Source organism: Antechinus flavipes, chromosome 6, assembly GCF_016432865.1.
Source record: "Antechinus flavipes isolate AdamAnt ecotype Samford, QLD, Australia chromosome 6, AdamAnt_v2, whole genome shotgun sequence".
NCBI classification, from domain to species: domain Eukaryota; kingdom Metazoa; phylum Chordata; class Mammalia; order Dasyuromorphia; family Dasyuridae; genus Antechinus; species Antechinus flavipes.
The window spans coordinates 31,027,376-31,045,625 of NC_067403.1; the positions used below are offsets into that span (position 1 = coordinate 31,027,376).

At 42.5% G+C, this 18,250-nt stretch overlaps 1 protein-coding gene across 1 annotated transcript; it reads left to right on the forward strand.

Annotated features, from left to right (window-relative positions):
• The first annotated feature begins 9,952 nt into the window (after positions 1-9,952).
• On the forward strand, positions 9,953-17,977 carry SHISA3 (shisa family member 3). The gene is made up of 2 exons (XM_051966100.1): positions 9,953-10,530; positions 13,072-17,977. The coding sequence occupies exons 1-2, from the start codon at positions 10,035-10,037 to the stop codon at positions 13,524-13,526; spliced, it is 951 nt and encodes a 316-aa protein (XP_051822060.1). The 5' UTR covers positions 9,953-10,034; the 3' UTR covers positions 13,527-17,977.
• The last annotated feature ends 273 nt before the right edge of the window (positions 17,978-18,250 follow it).

The window sequence follows — 18,250 nt, forward strand, 5'->3', positions numbered from 1 at the left end:
TCTGATGCTGAATTTAAACTGAAATCTTGCTGATTGCAGACCCAGTGCCCTATCCACTAAGCTGCAGATCTGTTCTTAAACTGGGATTTAATGCAGTGATGTCCTCATATAGTGATGCTATAAGAATTTACTGAGGAGGATAGAACAATTTGTCCCTATTCTAAATAGCTTCAGATTGCTCTGTTTATGGAATTCTTGGGTCTGTTTTTAATACTTTCTCTGTCTTTTCCATTGTTGGTCTGTTTCCTTTTTTTTTTTTTTTTTTTTTTTTACAACTCATCTCTCGAGAATAAGTCATTATCAGAGGGTTCCAGATGGTCAAGAAGCAATTGTAATTTTACCTACTATTGGATTTGTCACATTTGTACAGTAGTGAAGGATTTATAAAATGAATTTTCAGCAGCATGGAAGATGTTAGGTATAATTAATTTTGAATACTAGTGTTTACCTGTAAGAAGTCCCTCTTTTCTATTTTAATTTGCTGCTGCTTTTCTGAGGATAACCAAATTTGTTAGAATGATGTGTAAAATAAGAATAAATAGGATCTGAATTAGAACCAGATGGATTCATGTATAAGTAAAACGTTGGTGCACTGAGTTTGTGATATCTTTTTCAGCTGTTTAAAAACTTTTTTTTTTTGCTTCTTTACTGGTTTTTAGCAATACTTAAGGTAGGCAAGTTTGCTAGACAGCTTAGTTCTATGGAAGTGAAACAGCTATCTGGAATTTAAGGGATTATGGGATCTTAAATTTAGAGTTGAAAGAGATCTTGGAGGCCATATAATACAACCTCTACACTTTATAGATGAAGAAACTGAGTCCCAGAGATGCTAAGTGATTTGTCCAAGATTACACAGGTATTAAGTAGCACAACTAACAGCTGAACCTGGGTTCTTTGACTTAAAGGGCAGCCTAGGTGGGGTTATAGTGCACAGAACTCCGGATTTAGAGTCAGGAGGATCCGTCTTCATGAGTTCAAATCTGGCCTCTGACACTTCCTAGCTGTGTGACCCTGCACAGGTCACTTAACCTTGTGTGCCTCTGAAAGCTGGTAAAATGAGCTGGTGAAAGAAATGACAAACCATTGCAGTATCTCTGCCAAGAAAACCCCAAATGGGGATCACAAGGAGTTGGATATGACCAAATAACTGACTTTAAATCCAGCAGCTTTTGGAATCATTGAGTCTTTGCCTTGTGCCATGAAAAAATCCTGCCAATAAGTCTAGTTTCTGTAATGGTGGCAAGTGGGCAGAGTGCCCCAAGGACTTATTCCAGATGGGTAAATCTCTCTTTACCCATCCCACCAGATTGAGTAGAAGATGAAAGGAGGAAGGCAAAAAAAGTCCCCTTTCTCTCTTCTTCACTCGGAAGCTGGAATTGAAGCATTGTGCAGAATGTGTGTGAGTGTGTAGTTTTGTGTAAAAGTACAAAATGGGTTAGATCACAAATGAATAAGCCCCTCCAGAGAGTTCCTTCCCTCACAAGCATATTTCTAAATGATGAGGATGAAGCTGTCCTATAACCTGGAAACTGCTCCTGTAGGTGCTGAAGCTCCTGCCTCCTGGGCAGGCTCAGTCATCAGGAAGCCAAGAAATACAGTTTTCATCACCTGAAGTCCTTAGTGCTGTCAAATGGTTCTGCATCAGGAACAGAAGTGCTCCCCAGCAGAAGGACATCCAGGAAGCTGCCTTACTTTCCACTCTGTCAGACCTTGCGAGGACCATGGGACTTGTCTGACCCAAAACCTCCTTTCCTGTTGCCTCCATGAAAATATGAGCCCTGGGAGAGTGGGGACTTGAGTTTTCTACCTGTATCCTTTGCACTTAGTAAGTATTTAAAATCCATCCATTCATTCATTCATCTATGATGATGTTCTGTACTTTAAAAAATCAATAAAGACAACGATGGTTCAGTCATCATACTCAACCATGGGTTGACTGGGTTGTTGAGACTGGCTCTACACAGATATTATTTTCTTGCCCATGTATACTTTTATAAATTTGAGCCAAAGTCAGCTGGTCTACAGGGGATTGAACTTGTGTCCTTTTTCTAATTAGCACCATGTTTTACCTAAATGTCATTTTATGATGAGTAGCATAAATAAATCCTTGCCCTCTTCAAAAATTAAAAAAATGTACAATGTACCTTATACTTTCTCCTAGAGTACAAACTATAGCACAGGAGTGACCGATGATTATTCCATCAGCTCATTTTCTGTGCTACCCAAAATCCTAGAGAATTCCAACTCCTTGGGGATTTCCATGAATAAGGTCTGGCTTCCTTTTGTATTTCTTCTCTGCCAGCTGTCAAAAGGAACTTCCTCATCTAAAGGAGTAAGGTTATGGGGAATCTCTGAACTTGTCACGGACATCTCAGCTAGAAGGAGAAGCAGATTAGTTTAATTTCTATTTACTCATGGAAGTGTCACTATGTTGTTCATTGTCTGGAAGAATGTCGAGAGTTCTGCTTCCATAGATTATATCTCACGGATGTGTTATGGAATCACAGACTATTGGAAAATGTCTTAAACACCAACTTGTGTTTGGGGTCGGGCTTGGGATTTATCATGTCCTGGCCTTATGGGAATCTGGCACTTTGGCTAAAAGGGACACTGATAAGCTGGAGTGTGGCCAGAGGACAGTGGATAGAACACTGGAGGAGACTAGGAACAAAGATTTCTGAGGATTGAAGGAACTGAGGATGTTTAGTCTGAAGAAAAAAAATGCTTAGAGGAAAGATGATGGCTGTCTTCAAGTATTTGAAGGCTGTCTCATGGAAAAGGCAGTAGACATGTTTTTTTTTTGGTTGTTGTTTTGTTTTGTTTTGGTTGTTTTTGGTTGGCCCCAGAGGGCAGAACTAAGCCTAGTGGGTCCAGGTTATAAGGAGACAGATTTCTCTAGGTATAAGGAAAAGTTTCCCAATAACTTAGAGCTGTCCAAAAATTGTCTGCTTCGTAGCCTGGTGACTTCCTTGCCAGTGGAGGTTTTTAGGGGAGGTTGGAGCACAAGCGTTAGAGGAAAGAACACATCTCAATGATTTTTCCCCTTAAGCCTGATTCCCAGGGACATGAATAGTATGTGTGTGGAGAATGGGACTTGTTGTAGGGCTCTGAAGTTTGGAGGAAGCTATCAGAATCACCTGAATTTAGGATCTAATCAGCAAGATAATTCTATCAGTAGTTACCTGCTACTTCCTGCTATTCCTCCCCTACTTGCTCCTTCTCAGCAGGTTTGAAGGACTTGCCCCTGGTGCAAACATTTCCACTTACAGTTTTATTAATCCCACCATTAAAAAATTGGGAGATTTGCTTCAGGCCCCACAAAAGCTAAGGCTGGTCTTAGGTTCATGATTCCAAGTAATACATACCTTTCGGAACTTCAATTCTACAGTAGTAGAATAAGACTGACATCCATTGGGTTGTATTTCTTTTTGGCTTTTTTTTTTTATCTTGGTTGTATACTCTTTGATTAAGGTTGCCTGAGTGAGAAAAGCAAAGAAAAGGAGAATGAAAAAGAAAATGTAGTCAAACAGGGAGACCTAGAGGACAGCAAAGTGGAAAACAATGGGAAGATTGGAGTGAAGAGAGAGAGTGATAGATTTAGAACTCAAAAACTGAGGATATGACTGGGAGGTGAATATCTGTGGTGTCTGAGAAAAGCTTTCTTTGGTGCTGTTCAACTTGTTTTGTTATTCTGTCATTTTTAATCCTATCCAACTCTTTGTGACTCCATTTGGCTTTTTTTGGGGGGTGGGGATTTTATGGGCAAAGATACTGGAGTAGTTTGGTTCAACTTGTACCCATGACTAAAAGTTTCTTGGTTTGTTAACGATGTTCCTTTGGGTCAGATAAAAGAGTTCCTTTTCTAACTACTCTTGCTCCCATTATCCTCTGTCATTCTTATACCTATAGAAAATTGAGGGTATCTATGGAGTGAGAGAGAATGGAGATGGTTCCTTAAATGTTGGACTCAGATATGTTAAATGTTGGGTAGATTGTATTCTCAGTGGGAGTGCACATTCAACTCCTGATGATCCATAAGCAATCTATTCATCCAGAGAACTACATCAAAAGCCTTTCCTTACTCTTCTTATTCATCAGGATCTTATGTGATGTAATCCAGGTGGGGTAAAGTTACCATCCCTTTACCCAAAGCAGGAATATCAGGAATGGGACCCAAACCAGCTGATCTGAGAAGGTAGTTTGGAGTCAATGGTTCTTACTCTTTGGCCACTTTCCTGTAGCCCAGAATGGGGCACTCAGAGATCAAGCAGAAGATTGTACCTTCCATTCTGAACCAAGTGTCATTCATGCAGAGAGGTCATTGAAAATTGCCTGCAGTCACTTTTAGAGGTGGTTTCTTATGATTACGTTACTTGTCACATCATTACTATGACTATAGTTGCTAGAGCACTGAACTTCAAGTCAGAGAGGCGTGGTTTCAGATCCTATCTCTGATGCTCGCTGGCTGTGATCATAGTAGAGTCACAAATCACAGAATTTTAGAGTTGGAAGGGGCCTCTATGTCCAGGGAGTTCAATTCATACCTTCACTGTAGCATCCTTACAAGTGGTCATCTAGTCCTATTAGGTCTAGTTTAAAAGGTCTAGTCCATCTAGGTCTACTTTAAAAACTTCCACGAGCCTCAGTTTCCTAATCTGTAGACTAGGTAAAATTATGCCAGGGGAACCTGGGTCACCAAATTATGGTAAGACTAACATCAAAGTGATTTACAAACGTTAATGTTATATTATTAGTTTTGTAGGTAAAGAAAATAGTGCTTGAAAAAAAAAAAAAAAAAACCCTGTGCATAAATCTGTGAGTGCCATAAAGTCAAGGATATATGGTAGGGCAAATTTGAGTTAAAATTTATACTGCTGGGAAGAATTTTCCAAGCTACTTGAACTTGAACAGGCCAACAAAGACATTTTTGGTTTCAGTACAAAACTCTCTTTACTGTGAATACAAAATTCACAGATAAATGTCTTCACAGTGCCAAAACACACACTGAGAAGAACAACAATTGTGATGTTAAAGCATGGAAGGGAAGAGCATCCAAAAGATCTCTTGCAACAAAGCCCAGATAAACTGGCATATCTTTTTGTTTTCTGGGTCAAAACCACCAAAGTGGATGTTTCCGGAGTTTTGCAACAACCCAGCATAGCATACACATGGCTATTTTGGTAATAACTCATTTTCCTAACATTCTGCTTGATATCCATTGGGAGGTAGGTGGTACAAGTATGATTTCCAATTTACAGATGGAGAAATGAGATCAGAGATGTTCAGTGCCTTTTTTTGTGGCTATAAAACTGAGACACATTTGATTTGGGATTCAAATTTAGTTCTCCGAGTTCCAAGAGCCTTCTGGATGTTCATTTCTTCTTGATCTATTCAATATGAAGTGAAATGAGAATTTGGCTACTGTGCATTATTTTCAGTTAACCAAATCTGGGTAAAGTGTAATCTCAACAATCCATATGTTTTGAGTCTTGGAATAACAGAATAGGAGCAGAATATCAGGGTGATAGGACAGATAGCTGGTTCTCCTTGAAGTAAGGAAGGCATAGATTTAAGTCTTGTCTGGGATGCTTAACTCATTGTGCAACTAATGGGAAGTTGGTTAATCTCTCCATACTCCAGGTAATTCTTTAATATGATTAGTTGCAGGTATGTTGATGAACTGGGTTGCTGGAAACAGCTCATTAAATCATAAAATCTTGGATGTAAGGCTGGAAGAAACTTCAGAATTTATCCAATATAACACCCTTTTTTCTTTGAAAAAGGAAAATAAGAGCCAGAGAAACTAGAAGATTTTCCCAAGGACACCTAGATATAGAAAACAGCAAAGTTACACATTCTGTATAACTCCAAGTTTAATTTTTTTTTTTTAACCACCATCCCCCTCCTCTCTTTATCCTGGAAGTCACTGGTTTAGACCAAAGATCAAGGGGTTGGCTAATGTATTTTGGATCTAAGCAATAGTTTTGATATCTAGTGGCCAAATGAAGTTCTGGATTTTAAAAAAGGTTATTGGGGATGGGGGAAGGGAAGGAGAAAAATTAGCCAAGGTCATTGATACCCAAAGTCAAAACCTATATCCTAGATCACCAAGGCTTGAAAATTTCCAGATTTTTTCCAGAAACTTTCCAGAATTCCAGAATCCCCTGGCTAGTCAATATAAATAAAATAGCCTGCTATATGATGAGCCTCGTGTTACCCACAATGATGCAAAGATAAACATGTAAGAATCCTGCCCATGAAGAACTTATATTCTTGAGATGGCCAACCTGGAAGGTGAAGACATCCAGTCAGACTACTACCCCCGGGGCTGTGTAGAGGGCTAAAATCTTGGGCTTTGGGAGGAGTCAGTAGAATAACTTTCTGAATGGTCTCCTTGCCTCAAATGTCACCCTATTTCCATCCATTTTCTATTCCACTGACAAAGTGATTTTCCTAAATCATAGATGTGATTATGTCACCCTCCTGTCTACTCCCTGCCACACTCACTAAACTCTTGTGGCTCCCTTTTACTGCCAGAATGAAATAGAAAGTCTGATGGCAATTGGAGCTCTTCTTTACCTGACCCCTTCCTACTTTTCTGGTCTTCTTATATTTTATTTTTTCCCCTCTAAGCATAGTATGATGCAGTCCCACTGGCTATAGTCCTACTATCTCTCAGGACACTCTATCTTCCATAGTCTTGCCTTAGAAATCCTCCATGCCTGGAATTTGCTTCTTCTTTAATTCTATCTCATAATGTCTCTGAAGTCCTTTAGATCAAATCCTCCCTTCTGCAGGATATTCTTGGTTCCCCCCCAACCCCTCCAGTTATTAGTGCCGTCCCTTCTGAGATTATCTTCTCTCTGCTCTGTCCATACCTCATGATTTACATATTGTCTTTCCAACTAATATATGAGTTCTGTGAAGGCAGAGAGTGTTTTTTTCCCCTTCCCTCCTTCCCCATTTATAGTGTTCAGCACTGTGCCGGGCACATAGCAAGTGCTTAATATTAAAAATTTTTGTTGATTTCTCGACTTCCCCTTTCTTACCTTCAGATCACTATGAGACTGGATCCCATCTCTACCCGCAACTAAAATAAGAATGATGGCAGCTCAGAAGATGGAGAACTGAGCCCTCAAGCCTTTCTTCACTGCTCCTTATCCCAAATGGCCTTGCCTGGTGAGGGAAGATTTCACACTGTTTTGGGTTACTTTTGTCAAGAAAACACAAATGTGTCTAAGGGAAAACAATGAAGGGTACTCCTAGAGTTTATTATAAAAACAACTCTGAAAATACCAGGTACTATCAAGAAATTGCTACTCTTGGTATCATGGAAACCTAAGGCCCAGGATTTTTAAATCCTTCAGGAAAAGTAGGCAGTGGATAGTGAAAACAAAGCAAGTCTAAAAACTTTTGCCTAAGAGTCTAAAGAAAGTCCAACAAAGTCTCAAAGAGAATGTGTGTGTGTGTGTGTGTGTGTGTGTGTGTGTGTTTGTGTGTTTGTATTGCTGTTGAATAATCTTAACAAAAAGGATGGGACAGCTAATTAACGAGAAAGAAGTAAGGCTATTTCTCCAAACATTATCAATACTTTTATAAAACATGAGTTCAGGAAGGTTGTTAGTAATAAACACGAATGTGATATTCTGTATTTCTTTTTTCACGATCACTCTAATTGTTTATTTTTGCTATCCCTCCTAATGAACTCCCCTCCAATTGCCATATGTGACAATTGGTGTGTTTCAAAACACTTCTTAAAAGCCTACCCTAACTTAAAAACAAACAACCAACCCAACTTTTTAGGTCCTAAAAAGAAAGCTGACTTTACTGTCAATTAAAAAAATACATGCACAGAGCATTATAAACAATGCTGGTGCAACAAATATTCAGAAGTTTAAATCACATCATTGTGGACAGAGCCGAGGAAACTACAACGTTCAATGAAAAGCCTAGTTTTATTTGGTTTATCCATGATAACCCTACCTTTAGATTTTTTAAAAATTTAATATGTTAGCTCAATTAATAAACTATTCGGAAAGCTAAAATGTTCTTTTTTCATTCCCCTCTAAAATGCAAAATATTGGGCTAATAACTATTTTCTTAAAAGAGAATAAGAAATTGTCAAAAGCCTAGAATTCAGACTCTTGAATTTGTGTGCAATGAATCAAATGTTAGTTAATGACTTAGTTTAAAGAAATCGTCTTTTCTCTTTTTGTCTTTCAAAGTTTGTGTAACCAAAAAAGTGAAACAAAAAAATACATCCTAGTAGAATCAACTGCCAACGGACGAGTTAAGGTTCTGATAAATACTTTCGAACACGGTGTTTTATTGCTAGTACACAACATACTTTATTTCTGTTGTTTTTGCTCAACCTGCCAGCATCTCATTAGAGAAACAGGCACCGAGGGCGTTTGACAAATTGTCAGGCTGAGATACGCCGTCCATATTCATACACGCCAATAAATGATGAGAGGAAGTTTAAGATGCAGTAAAAATAAATTTCGAGAGTTTAGTCCTGGTTTCATGTAACAGCACTTCCATAAAGCACTTAGAATACTAAGGCAGCAGGACCCTTCGGATAGGACACAGGGGACCCATCCTTTAAATAAATGTGTTCCTTTGCCTGAACAGAAGTTCAAACCTGCTCAATTATCATTAATTTTGTGCCTTTTATTATTATTATTTTTTTCCCCAAGCGTGAACGAAGAAGCCGCGGCCTCTGAGACTTAGCAGGCAGCTCTTGGCCCGTCTAGGTTACTGGTGATTATTCATCCAGCCGCGATCCAACAGAGCTTTTTTTTTTTTCCCTTTTTTTTTCTTTCTTCTCCCCCTCCTCCCCCTCTCCTCGCCCCCTCCAGCCTTCCCTGCTCCTTTGGAGAAACTGAGGAGTCAAGTGTTGCAGGCACTTTCCATCCAGCGGCCCCCTCAGGTGAGGCAGCGGAGAACGAGAACGAGAAGTTCCCGGAGCAAGTTCGGATGCGCGGAAGGGGCGACCCCCGAAAGGAAGCCCAGAAACCGCGTCAAAGCAAAGAACCATGAGAACAGCTCCGAGGACCCTTGGCGGCTCCGAGCACGCTCCGACACGGGGCGTCCCCTCCTCACTTTGGGACGGTTTCCCCAGAAGGCTTCGCCTCTGGGAAGCTTGCTCAGGATGCCTACAGGGGCCAGCTTCGGGGACCTGCCCGTTCTGGCAGGACTTTAGGACAGTGACGATGGGAAAAGTGCGAAGGGGCACTCGGTGGAGGGAGTGGGAGAAGGGAAGATTGAGGGCTGTTGGGATCGCCCAGGAGCAGCCGCCGCCGCCTGATTTGCTCCTGCACTGTGACCCGGGACAGCAGATTTTTTTTATACTCCCCCTCCTTCCCCCCTCCCCCCGCCCTTTTAATCCACCTCTCTCCCCTCCTCCCTCTTCTTTCCTATTAAAGGGCTCCCGGCCGGGAAAGCTGTCAGCAGCCGGGAGCAGCGGTGTGTTCTCGGCTCAGTGTGGAGCAGCCTCCTCTTCCTCGGCGGGCGCAGGGGGGATGAGCCCCCGCGAGGCGCGCAGCAGCGCCCTCCCCGCCCGTCTCCTCCGCGCTGCGCTCGCCGCCGGCCGCGGGACGCCCGCTCCCAGCCTTCCGGCCTCGGGTCCCCGGGGCTGCTGCGGGCGGCGCGGAAAGGTGCGGGAAGAACTGAGTTGCGCGCTAAGACGTCCCCAGCAAGTTCCCACCTCTTGGTGTGACCCTTCCCGCGAGGAGTGGGGAGAGGGGAAGGGGGTGGCGGCAGGGTGTTAGAAGCGCCCCCCAGGCCCGGAGAACTATGAGCCGGGTAAAAAGCCTCGGCAGCAGCAGCAGGACGAGCAGCCCCAGGAGCCGCGGCCCCCGAAGCAGCAGCAGCAGCAGCAGCAGCGGCCCCAGCGGCCAGGGCAGCGGCCGCCCCTGCCCCCTCCGGCGCGGGCCGCAGTCCGGGGGATCCCGCCGCGGGCGCCTCCCGTAGGCGCTCGGGTCCGAGCCGCCCCTGCCCTCGGCCAGCCACGCTTCCCAGCTCCCTTCTACCTGATGCACCATGCTGACCTCGGGACCGCGGGGAGCACCCGGCCATCGCGGCCGCCTGCCCGGCTCGTGCTGATCTCGGGGGGAGCAGCGTCTGCGGCCGGGCCAAGCCCGGAGAGCCCGGCCACCGCGCGCCCCGACTTTCACAGCTCGCTGCCCGGGGGAAGCAAGCCCAGGTCCTGCCCCGTCTCCCGCCCGCCCGCTCCTCTCCCCTCAGGAAGGGCGATGGGGGCGCTGCTGGCGCTCTGCCTGCTCCTGGGCTGGCTGCGCTGGGGCCCCGCCGGGGCGCAGCAGGACGGAGAGTATTGCCACGGCTGGGTGGACGCGCACGGCAACTACCACGAGGGCTTCCAGTGCCCCGAGGACTTCGACACGCTGGACGCCACCATCTGCTGCGGCTCCTGCGCCCTGCGCTACTGCTGCGCCGCCGCCGACGCCAGGCTGGAGCAGGGGGGCTGCACCAACGACCGCGGCGAGCTGGAGCACCCGGGAATCACCGCGCGTAAGTGCCCGGCCCCCGAGCGCCGCCGCGCCCTCCCGCCCTCCGGGCCGGCCGCTCGCCGCGGGAGCTTGGGGCGCGCTAGTGGGGGTGCGCGCGCGCGCCGGCCGGAATCGGGCCCCTCGGCCAAGGTGGAGCCCGCTCACCCAGGGGACCGGGGAGAGGGAGGGGGGCTCGCTTTCCCGCTGCCCTCACATCCCCCCCAGGGCTAGTCCCGGGCGGCAGCAGCCTTCCCATCCCGCGTGGGGCTGCGGGGCAGAGGAGGCGCGCAGCCCGCGCTGCCGAACAGAGGCTAGCTTTTCTGATTCCCAGCGCTCCGCACAGAGCCTGGCACACCCTCAGTCTCTCTCTCTTTCCCTGTCTCTGTGTCTCTGTCTCTGACTGTCTCTGTGTTAATAGACGCGCTTGGTCTGAATGTGCGTGAATTCTGCGAGTTTTCCGCGTAGACTCGGGAGGTGGGGGAGGAAACGCAGAGGGGGCAGGGTCGGGCTCCCCGGCCCCCGAGCTGGAAGACGTTAGTGAGTGCTGATGGAGTGTGAAACTTTACTCCTGACGCCAGTTAATCAACAGCCCGACACTGGAGGCGAAGCCCGAGTCACTTTTTCTTTTAAACTTTTCCTGCACCCCTCCCCCACCCCCTTTCCTTTCTTTGCATCAAATTCCCCGCGGCCTCCCCCCAGCCACGCTGAGAAGGGCGCAAATCACCGCCACCGGCGTGGCGATTTTAAAAGCCCCGGTGGGCAGCCCTCCTCCCCGTTATTCTCGCCTCAGAAAACACGGCTCGAGTTTCCGCTCACTTCAGAGCTGAATAAATCACAGCCCGGCCCGGGGAACCTTACACCTTAGCGAGAAGGGCCTTGGCTCTGCCCCACCTGAGCCTCAGCTTTGGGCAAACACTCTGAGCTGCAGCTGACAGGTCAGCGAAGCTGGAGGTGAGAGCGGGGAGCCCCCACGGGGCAGGTTGGGACCAAACAGGTGGATTGGCCCAGAGGGGGCTCCCTGTGGGACACATTCGGTGAAGCCCCCGCCCCGGGAGGGTGATTGCTGTCGCAAAGCCAAGGCGCGGAGACCTCTCCTTGATCAGCTTCCTTTTAGGATCTGATTCTCCCCCCCCCCAATTTCTTTGTGTTTGGGGGTCGCATTCGGGCGACACCTGGTCACACCTCGAGAACAGGTCCTTTTGTTAATGAATCGATTTATATGTAAACCACCTGACAAACTCTAAAAAGCTACACCCATGTGACATTATTATTGTTATAGAAAAAGAGAGTATAAATCTCCCCACCACTCCTTCCTCCTCTTCCTTTGAGAACCCGGTTCCTTCCTCGAGTCCAAGGTGCTTAAATCACTTCTGTTTGGTTTCTCAGTTTATACTATTCTTGCTTCATCTCTGTGAATCTCTTTATTTCCATCTCTATCTCTTTCTTTTTTTCTCCATATGTCTCTGTCTCTCTCCTTCCTTGTCTCTGTCTCTATCCCTTAGTTTCTGTCACTGTCTCCCTCTGTCTCTCTGTCTCTCTTTCTGTCTCCCTGTCTCTGTCTCTGTGTCTTTCGTTTCCCCTTGTCTCTGACTCTCTCAGGCTCCCACTCTCTGCCCCATATTTTCTTTAAAGTCAACAGAAGCACAAAGACAGGACTACTTCTACCTAAAAAAAAGAAGGGGCTTTCTCCCTGTGGCTTCCTCCCCACATCCCATGGGCCCGCTTTGCTGCTGCTTACCCTTTCTTAAGTGGCACTTTTTGGGTGAAGGCCTGGCCCACTAGGGACTGACTCTGAGGAACGGAGAGCTGGCCATGAGGCAAATCCACCTCACATATACCTGCCTGGGTGGGTGCAGATTAAGATGTTATTTGGCCTTGCTTATGAAAGAGACTGTCAGGCAGAAAATAGGGCTGAAGGCAGCTGCAGCCCAGCATGGTCCGTCTTTGGCCCAGCGGGCCTCCCAGAGGTTCCGTAGTGAGGAGGTTTAGGGGCCTCAATGCCTTGAAAAAGACATTAGACCTTCCTGGGCCACCATGGATAAGATGCTGTAGAAGACCCATGACTAGGTCTCCAAGAGGACTAGGAAATAGGGACTGCAGTGGCTTTGTGTAGGCTTTTCTGGAGTTTCTTCCAACTTCTGGATGCACATGAATAGGCCCCAGACTTCCAGCTGTAAGCGGGGGCTCCTGGGACGGGAGGGAAGTTTAATCTCAATACCATTTTGGATTTTTAACACCATAAAATCCGTCCAAAGGAAATTCTGCTCCCTACCCCCATCGCTCTAATGAGGACGAGGGATTTTTCAGCTACCACAATTTCCAAGCGAGGGTAATATAAAGATGTGGCCGGAGGTGGGTTTTCTCCTAAACGAGGGACCCGTCTCTTTGGTCATTATCCTTGGAATCCATGTGCATCAGAGGTTGTCAAGAAAGCGCTCTGAGAAATGGAACGCAAGACCTCTGGGTCTCCCCTAGCTTGAACCCGAGCCAATGAGCAGCCAGAACATGATCTTTTTAAGTAGAACTGGAAGTCTTTAACAAGGGATTTTTTTTTTCCTTTTAGAACCAGTCTATGTCCCATTCCTGATCGTCGGTTCCATCTTCATCGCCTTCATTATCCTGGGCTCCTTAGTAGCCATTTACTGTTGCACCTGCTTAAGACCTAAACAGACCTCCCAGCAGCCTATTCGCTTCTCCCTCCGAAGCTACCAGAACGAGACCCTCCCCATGATCCTGACCTCCGGCAACCTCCGCGCGCCCTCCCGGCAGTCCAGCACCGCGACCAGCTCCAGCTCCAACGGAGGCTCGGTGCGGAGGTTCTCCTTTGCCAGAGCCGAGTCCGGCTGCCTGGTGCCCTCTCCTCCCCCGCCTTACACGTCCGGCTGCTTACAGACGGCCCACCCCATCCACCTGACGCAGCCGTCCGGCTTCCTGGTGTCGCCCCAATATTTTGCTTACCCCATCCAGCAGGAGCCCGCCCTTCCCGGGAAGAGCTGCTCGGACTTCAGTCCGAGTTGACATGAATAATGCAGCAGAACGAAGGACAGATGGACTGCGTCTGGGTTGTGTTCATGATGTTCTAGGGCAGCAGCAGAAAGTCATCAGGGAGAAGTACTTCTAGAACTAACGCGTTCTCCTCTTCTGGATCCCACAAAATGAATATTGTAGGTTATTGGGTTTTTTAAAGGTGACCTTTACACTTTCATTTGATATCTTTACTCATAATCACAGCAATTAGAACTTTAATCCAGTATTCTGGTGAAAACATTTCACCCCTCAACTCAAAACATTATTTGTATAGAAGATATTAGAAGTTACTCTTGTAAGCCTGAATGATTAATTTAATTATAATAAAAAGGAAGTACCTCTTTATAGTTATCAGAAATTCATTTTTAAAAACCCTAATCACTTCTTAATAAACTAAGAGCACCCTGAGCATCTTGGACAGTATTTAAGTACGTCAATATAATTATCGTATTAATAATCACATGAGTTGAAATACATACTTTTCAGAAGACGCCTGAATGATTAATTTAATTATAATAAAAAGGAAGTATCTGTTTATAGTTATCAGAAATTCATTTTTAAAAACACTAATCATTCTTAATAAACTAAGAGCACCCCAAGCATCTTGGACAATATTTAAGTGTGTCGATATAATTATTGTATTAATAGTCATACAAATTGGAATACATACTTTTCAGAAGACAAAACGGTATGAAAAAATTTAATTAGTAATTTTCATGGTAAGGCAAATCCTAACTAAAATTTCCCTCTAGGGAATATTTATTGTGAACTTCTGTTCAGTGACATTTAGTATATAAATGAAAGTGGGACAATTGAATCTTAAAGTTTTATTTGTAAAATTAATTATGTAAAAATGTGAAGATATTTGTAATTTAATGTATTTACACATTGACAATACTAATTATTTAGTAATCACACTGAATTTTTATGTTAATAAAAGCTGTGGTTAAAATTCCCTATATTGTTATTCTGTGCCAATAAGCTAAGATGAAGAGGTCTTGGAGCTAAAGAATATTTATTACACCTACTGTTGTTAGATGCAGTATACATTTGATTTTCTTTTGTGAAAACTTTTTATCAAAGAATTTCATTCTATAGGAGACACAAACTACTTGAAAATCAGTAAAAGAGACATATATAACTAAATTTAGAAATTTGGTAATATTGAATATTGAATTTCATTTGCTTTAAAAAGTAACTTCTCATCTCTAATCAGAAAAGGTAGGCAGCAATAAGCATATATTCAATATTTACTATATGTAGTCACTTTGCACCTAAAAAAGGTGAAGAAAGTTAGCAAAAATCTTGTGTACATCTTCCTTTCTCTTATTCCAGTCACTTAGTCAGAGATAGACCCTTATGATATCTAAGAGCAACTTAGTTTCTATGTCACCCCCCCCATATATTTCAAAATTAGACAGTTGAAACTTGCATTAGTGATGAGAGCCTGTATTATTGCTACAGATTATAATTATTTTTACCTATGGAGTTTCTTGCATACAATAGTTACTTTACTACTAGTCAAATATATATGTTGAGGTTTCTCCAGTATCTACTGTGGAGGATATAGGTAAATATAAAACAGTTCCTTTTCTCAGGAAGCCTGTTCCCCTGCTGACTGATCTAAATTTTGGTGTATATTCAAGTGAGAAGTATCCATCTTTGTTATGGCTTAAAGATCAGTGTGGACCTTTGAAAGAGGGCACAGCTAACAGACTCATAGATCTCGAGCTACAATTTTAGTATTGTCAACAGTACATTCTAACCAACCAAACTTATTGGCTATAAATACTTGAAAGTTAAAAAAAAAACTTATTAAAATTGTACCACATCTCTTTTATTTCTGTAATAAATTCAGTGGGAAACTTATTTATAACAAACTTCTTGTTGTGACAAATTTAATAAGGTTTCTGAAGTTAATTTATTATAAATCTTAAAAAACCTCAACCTTAAAAGTCGTTCTAAGAGCTGTTTCCACTTTAGAGTGGTCATTAACTTCCAACATACTCACCCTCTTCAGCATTGATGATAAGGAAACTTAAAAAGATAGCTTTAAGAATAAGAAGGTTATTCTTATTAAAAGCATTCTAGAATGACTAAGTTGCATAATAAACATCAATAGAAAATACATATCTTTTTATGAGTTTATTATTAGATCTGGAGAGAAAAGGGACTTCAGGGAGATCTAGGGCAATTCCTTTATCTCATAGATGAATAAACAAAGTTCTTGAAAGGGGACACAGCCTGTCCTAATTCTTAAGCAACTGTCCTAGTGCCAAATTTCCCATCCTATTTATAATGACAATTTCAGAATAATTTTTATCATTCATTTAACATTTCTTAATCCAATATGTGGTATACTTTTATAATATGCTACCCTCTATGTCATGGGTTTATTTGTACAGATCAAACATTAGGGAGACGTAAAGTGTAGAGATAAAGTGATTTAATATCCAAAGTCTATAAAACAAGCAATGTTCTCACGGTCCATCCAGTGTTAGTGTTTTGGTGATGCCCAGGAAAGTTGTCCTTTCAGACAAATAGAATAATGGGGTTCTATGACATTTAATGCATTTCTAGCAATTGCTCCATGATGTAAGAAGGGGATACCTCTGGTGTTTCTCAGTAGTCCGCAGCCTGCTGATAATATCCAGTAGAATAAGAGGCAAGGTGATTTTCTCTGCCAAAAGACTACATAACTAGATGAGTAAGTATAAGTTACACTTGGTTATTCTTTTAGTTGAACTCCTAATTGTTCATTAGCATTGAACCATTTTTTGCATTATGTAAATCCTCTTTTTAAAAACTGATCCATATCTGACCTTATTTCCTGACAGAGGGAAAAACTTCTGTTGACATACTTTTCAGGTGATCTATTAGAAAGAAAAGTTATTATCAATGCAAATGATGCTAATAAAAACAGTAAATTTCCTTGATAAAATACAGAAAATTGCTTTGACTCTTCAGATATAATTAGCTCTTGGCTATTCACAGACTGGGTAAGCGAGGTGGTGATGTGGATAGATTGCCAGACCTGGCGTCAGATGAGTATATTCCTCAGTTGAAATCTGGTATCAGTGTTTGTTGATCCTGGGCAAGTCACTTAACAGTGTTTGCCTCAGATTTTTTTTTTAAATCTATAAAATGAGCTGGAAAAAAAATGGCAAAATGCTCCATTATTATATTTTGCCAGAAAAACTCCAAATGGAGTCACGAAGAGTAGCCCGTGACTGAAAAATGACTGAATAGCAACAAATTGATAGACTATTTTAAATAACTGACTAGTGTCTCCTTAGGCCCACAAACACACACTACACCAATGTGTACTTGGGAATGGCATTATTGGCTTAAGAAAAGATAATTAAGCAGATTTGCTAGGTAGCTAGGTGAGACTGTGGATAGAGGATCAGAAGTTTAAATTTAGTCTCAGACTCCTTGAGGCAAGACACAATTTCTGTTTGCCTTAGTTTCCTCATTTATAAACGAAAATAAAGAAAGTACTTTGCAAGACTAAAAGTGCTGCATAAATTATAGGTATTAGTATAAAAGTATCCAAATGATGTATTCCGAAGACAAACATAAATGATTTAATTGATTTGGGGGATAATCTGTTTTACTGTGTCGGTAATCCCATTAGTGCTGGGGAGTACCTTTTAAATTGTCCAAACGGATAACATTCTTGGGGATTTCCCTCACCTTTTTTTTTTTTTTTTTTCTTCTGCTAGGGGAATTTCTTTTTAATCAATAACATATCTAAAATTCAAAGTTTGTAGGAAATCATTTCCATTTTAAAGGAATTTCTGTAGATGAAGAGGGAATTAAACTCAATTAAGATGTATCCAAGAATATTTAATCTACTTTTGAAAGTTTATAAGTAGAAAATGGTGGATTTGGGGGTTGAACACTTGCCAGCATTGTTATTACCTAGATAAATAAGCTGACTCTCTGGTCCTCAATTTTTCAACCAGTAAAATAAATGGGTAGTGCTAGATTACCTCCAAGACCCCTTCTAACTTTTACACATGAGTCTGTGTGCATGTGTATGTGTCCATATACATATATATATATATATATATATATATATATATATTCCTATGATCTGAGGTATAAATAACAAAACCATATTTGATTGTGTGGATGTGTATACTCACATATGAATATGCATAGTAACACCATAGTAATTTGAGCTTCACTAATTAGGAATACATGATGGCTGACCTAGACCGAGATTTATTATCCTATTGTATTGTATGCATTTGCTTAGAGAGTTAATAGTGAAAAGAGGCTGTGGGGATATGCCAAATCTAACAAAAAGAAACTATTGTCATGCTATTTATCTGCACATAATTGCTAATTGCAATTAATTATCAGGCTTGACAAGAATTCTTTTGAAACTCTAGATATTGTATATTCTTGAAAGTAATAAACTAAAATTTCATAAATATTTGATATTCAGTATTTTCTATTTCTTCTAACAACTTTTCCAATTTATCAAAATTAATGTTTTGTTCTTTTAATTAAAATGAGGTGATTTATTATTTAAAAGAGAAATATGACGTCAGAAATGTCAAGAGTAGCTAGAGAAGTAAATCACAGTTGTGGGCAAAGGATTTCAAAATTCCATTTTCTATTACAAGACATATCTTAAAGTAGTCAGGATAAGTACAATATTACAAGTTTTATTTAAATCTGCTAATATTTTAGGTATACTTCAA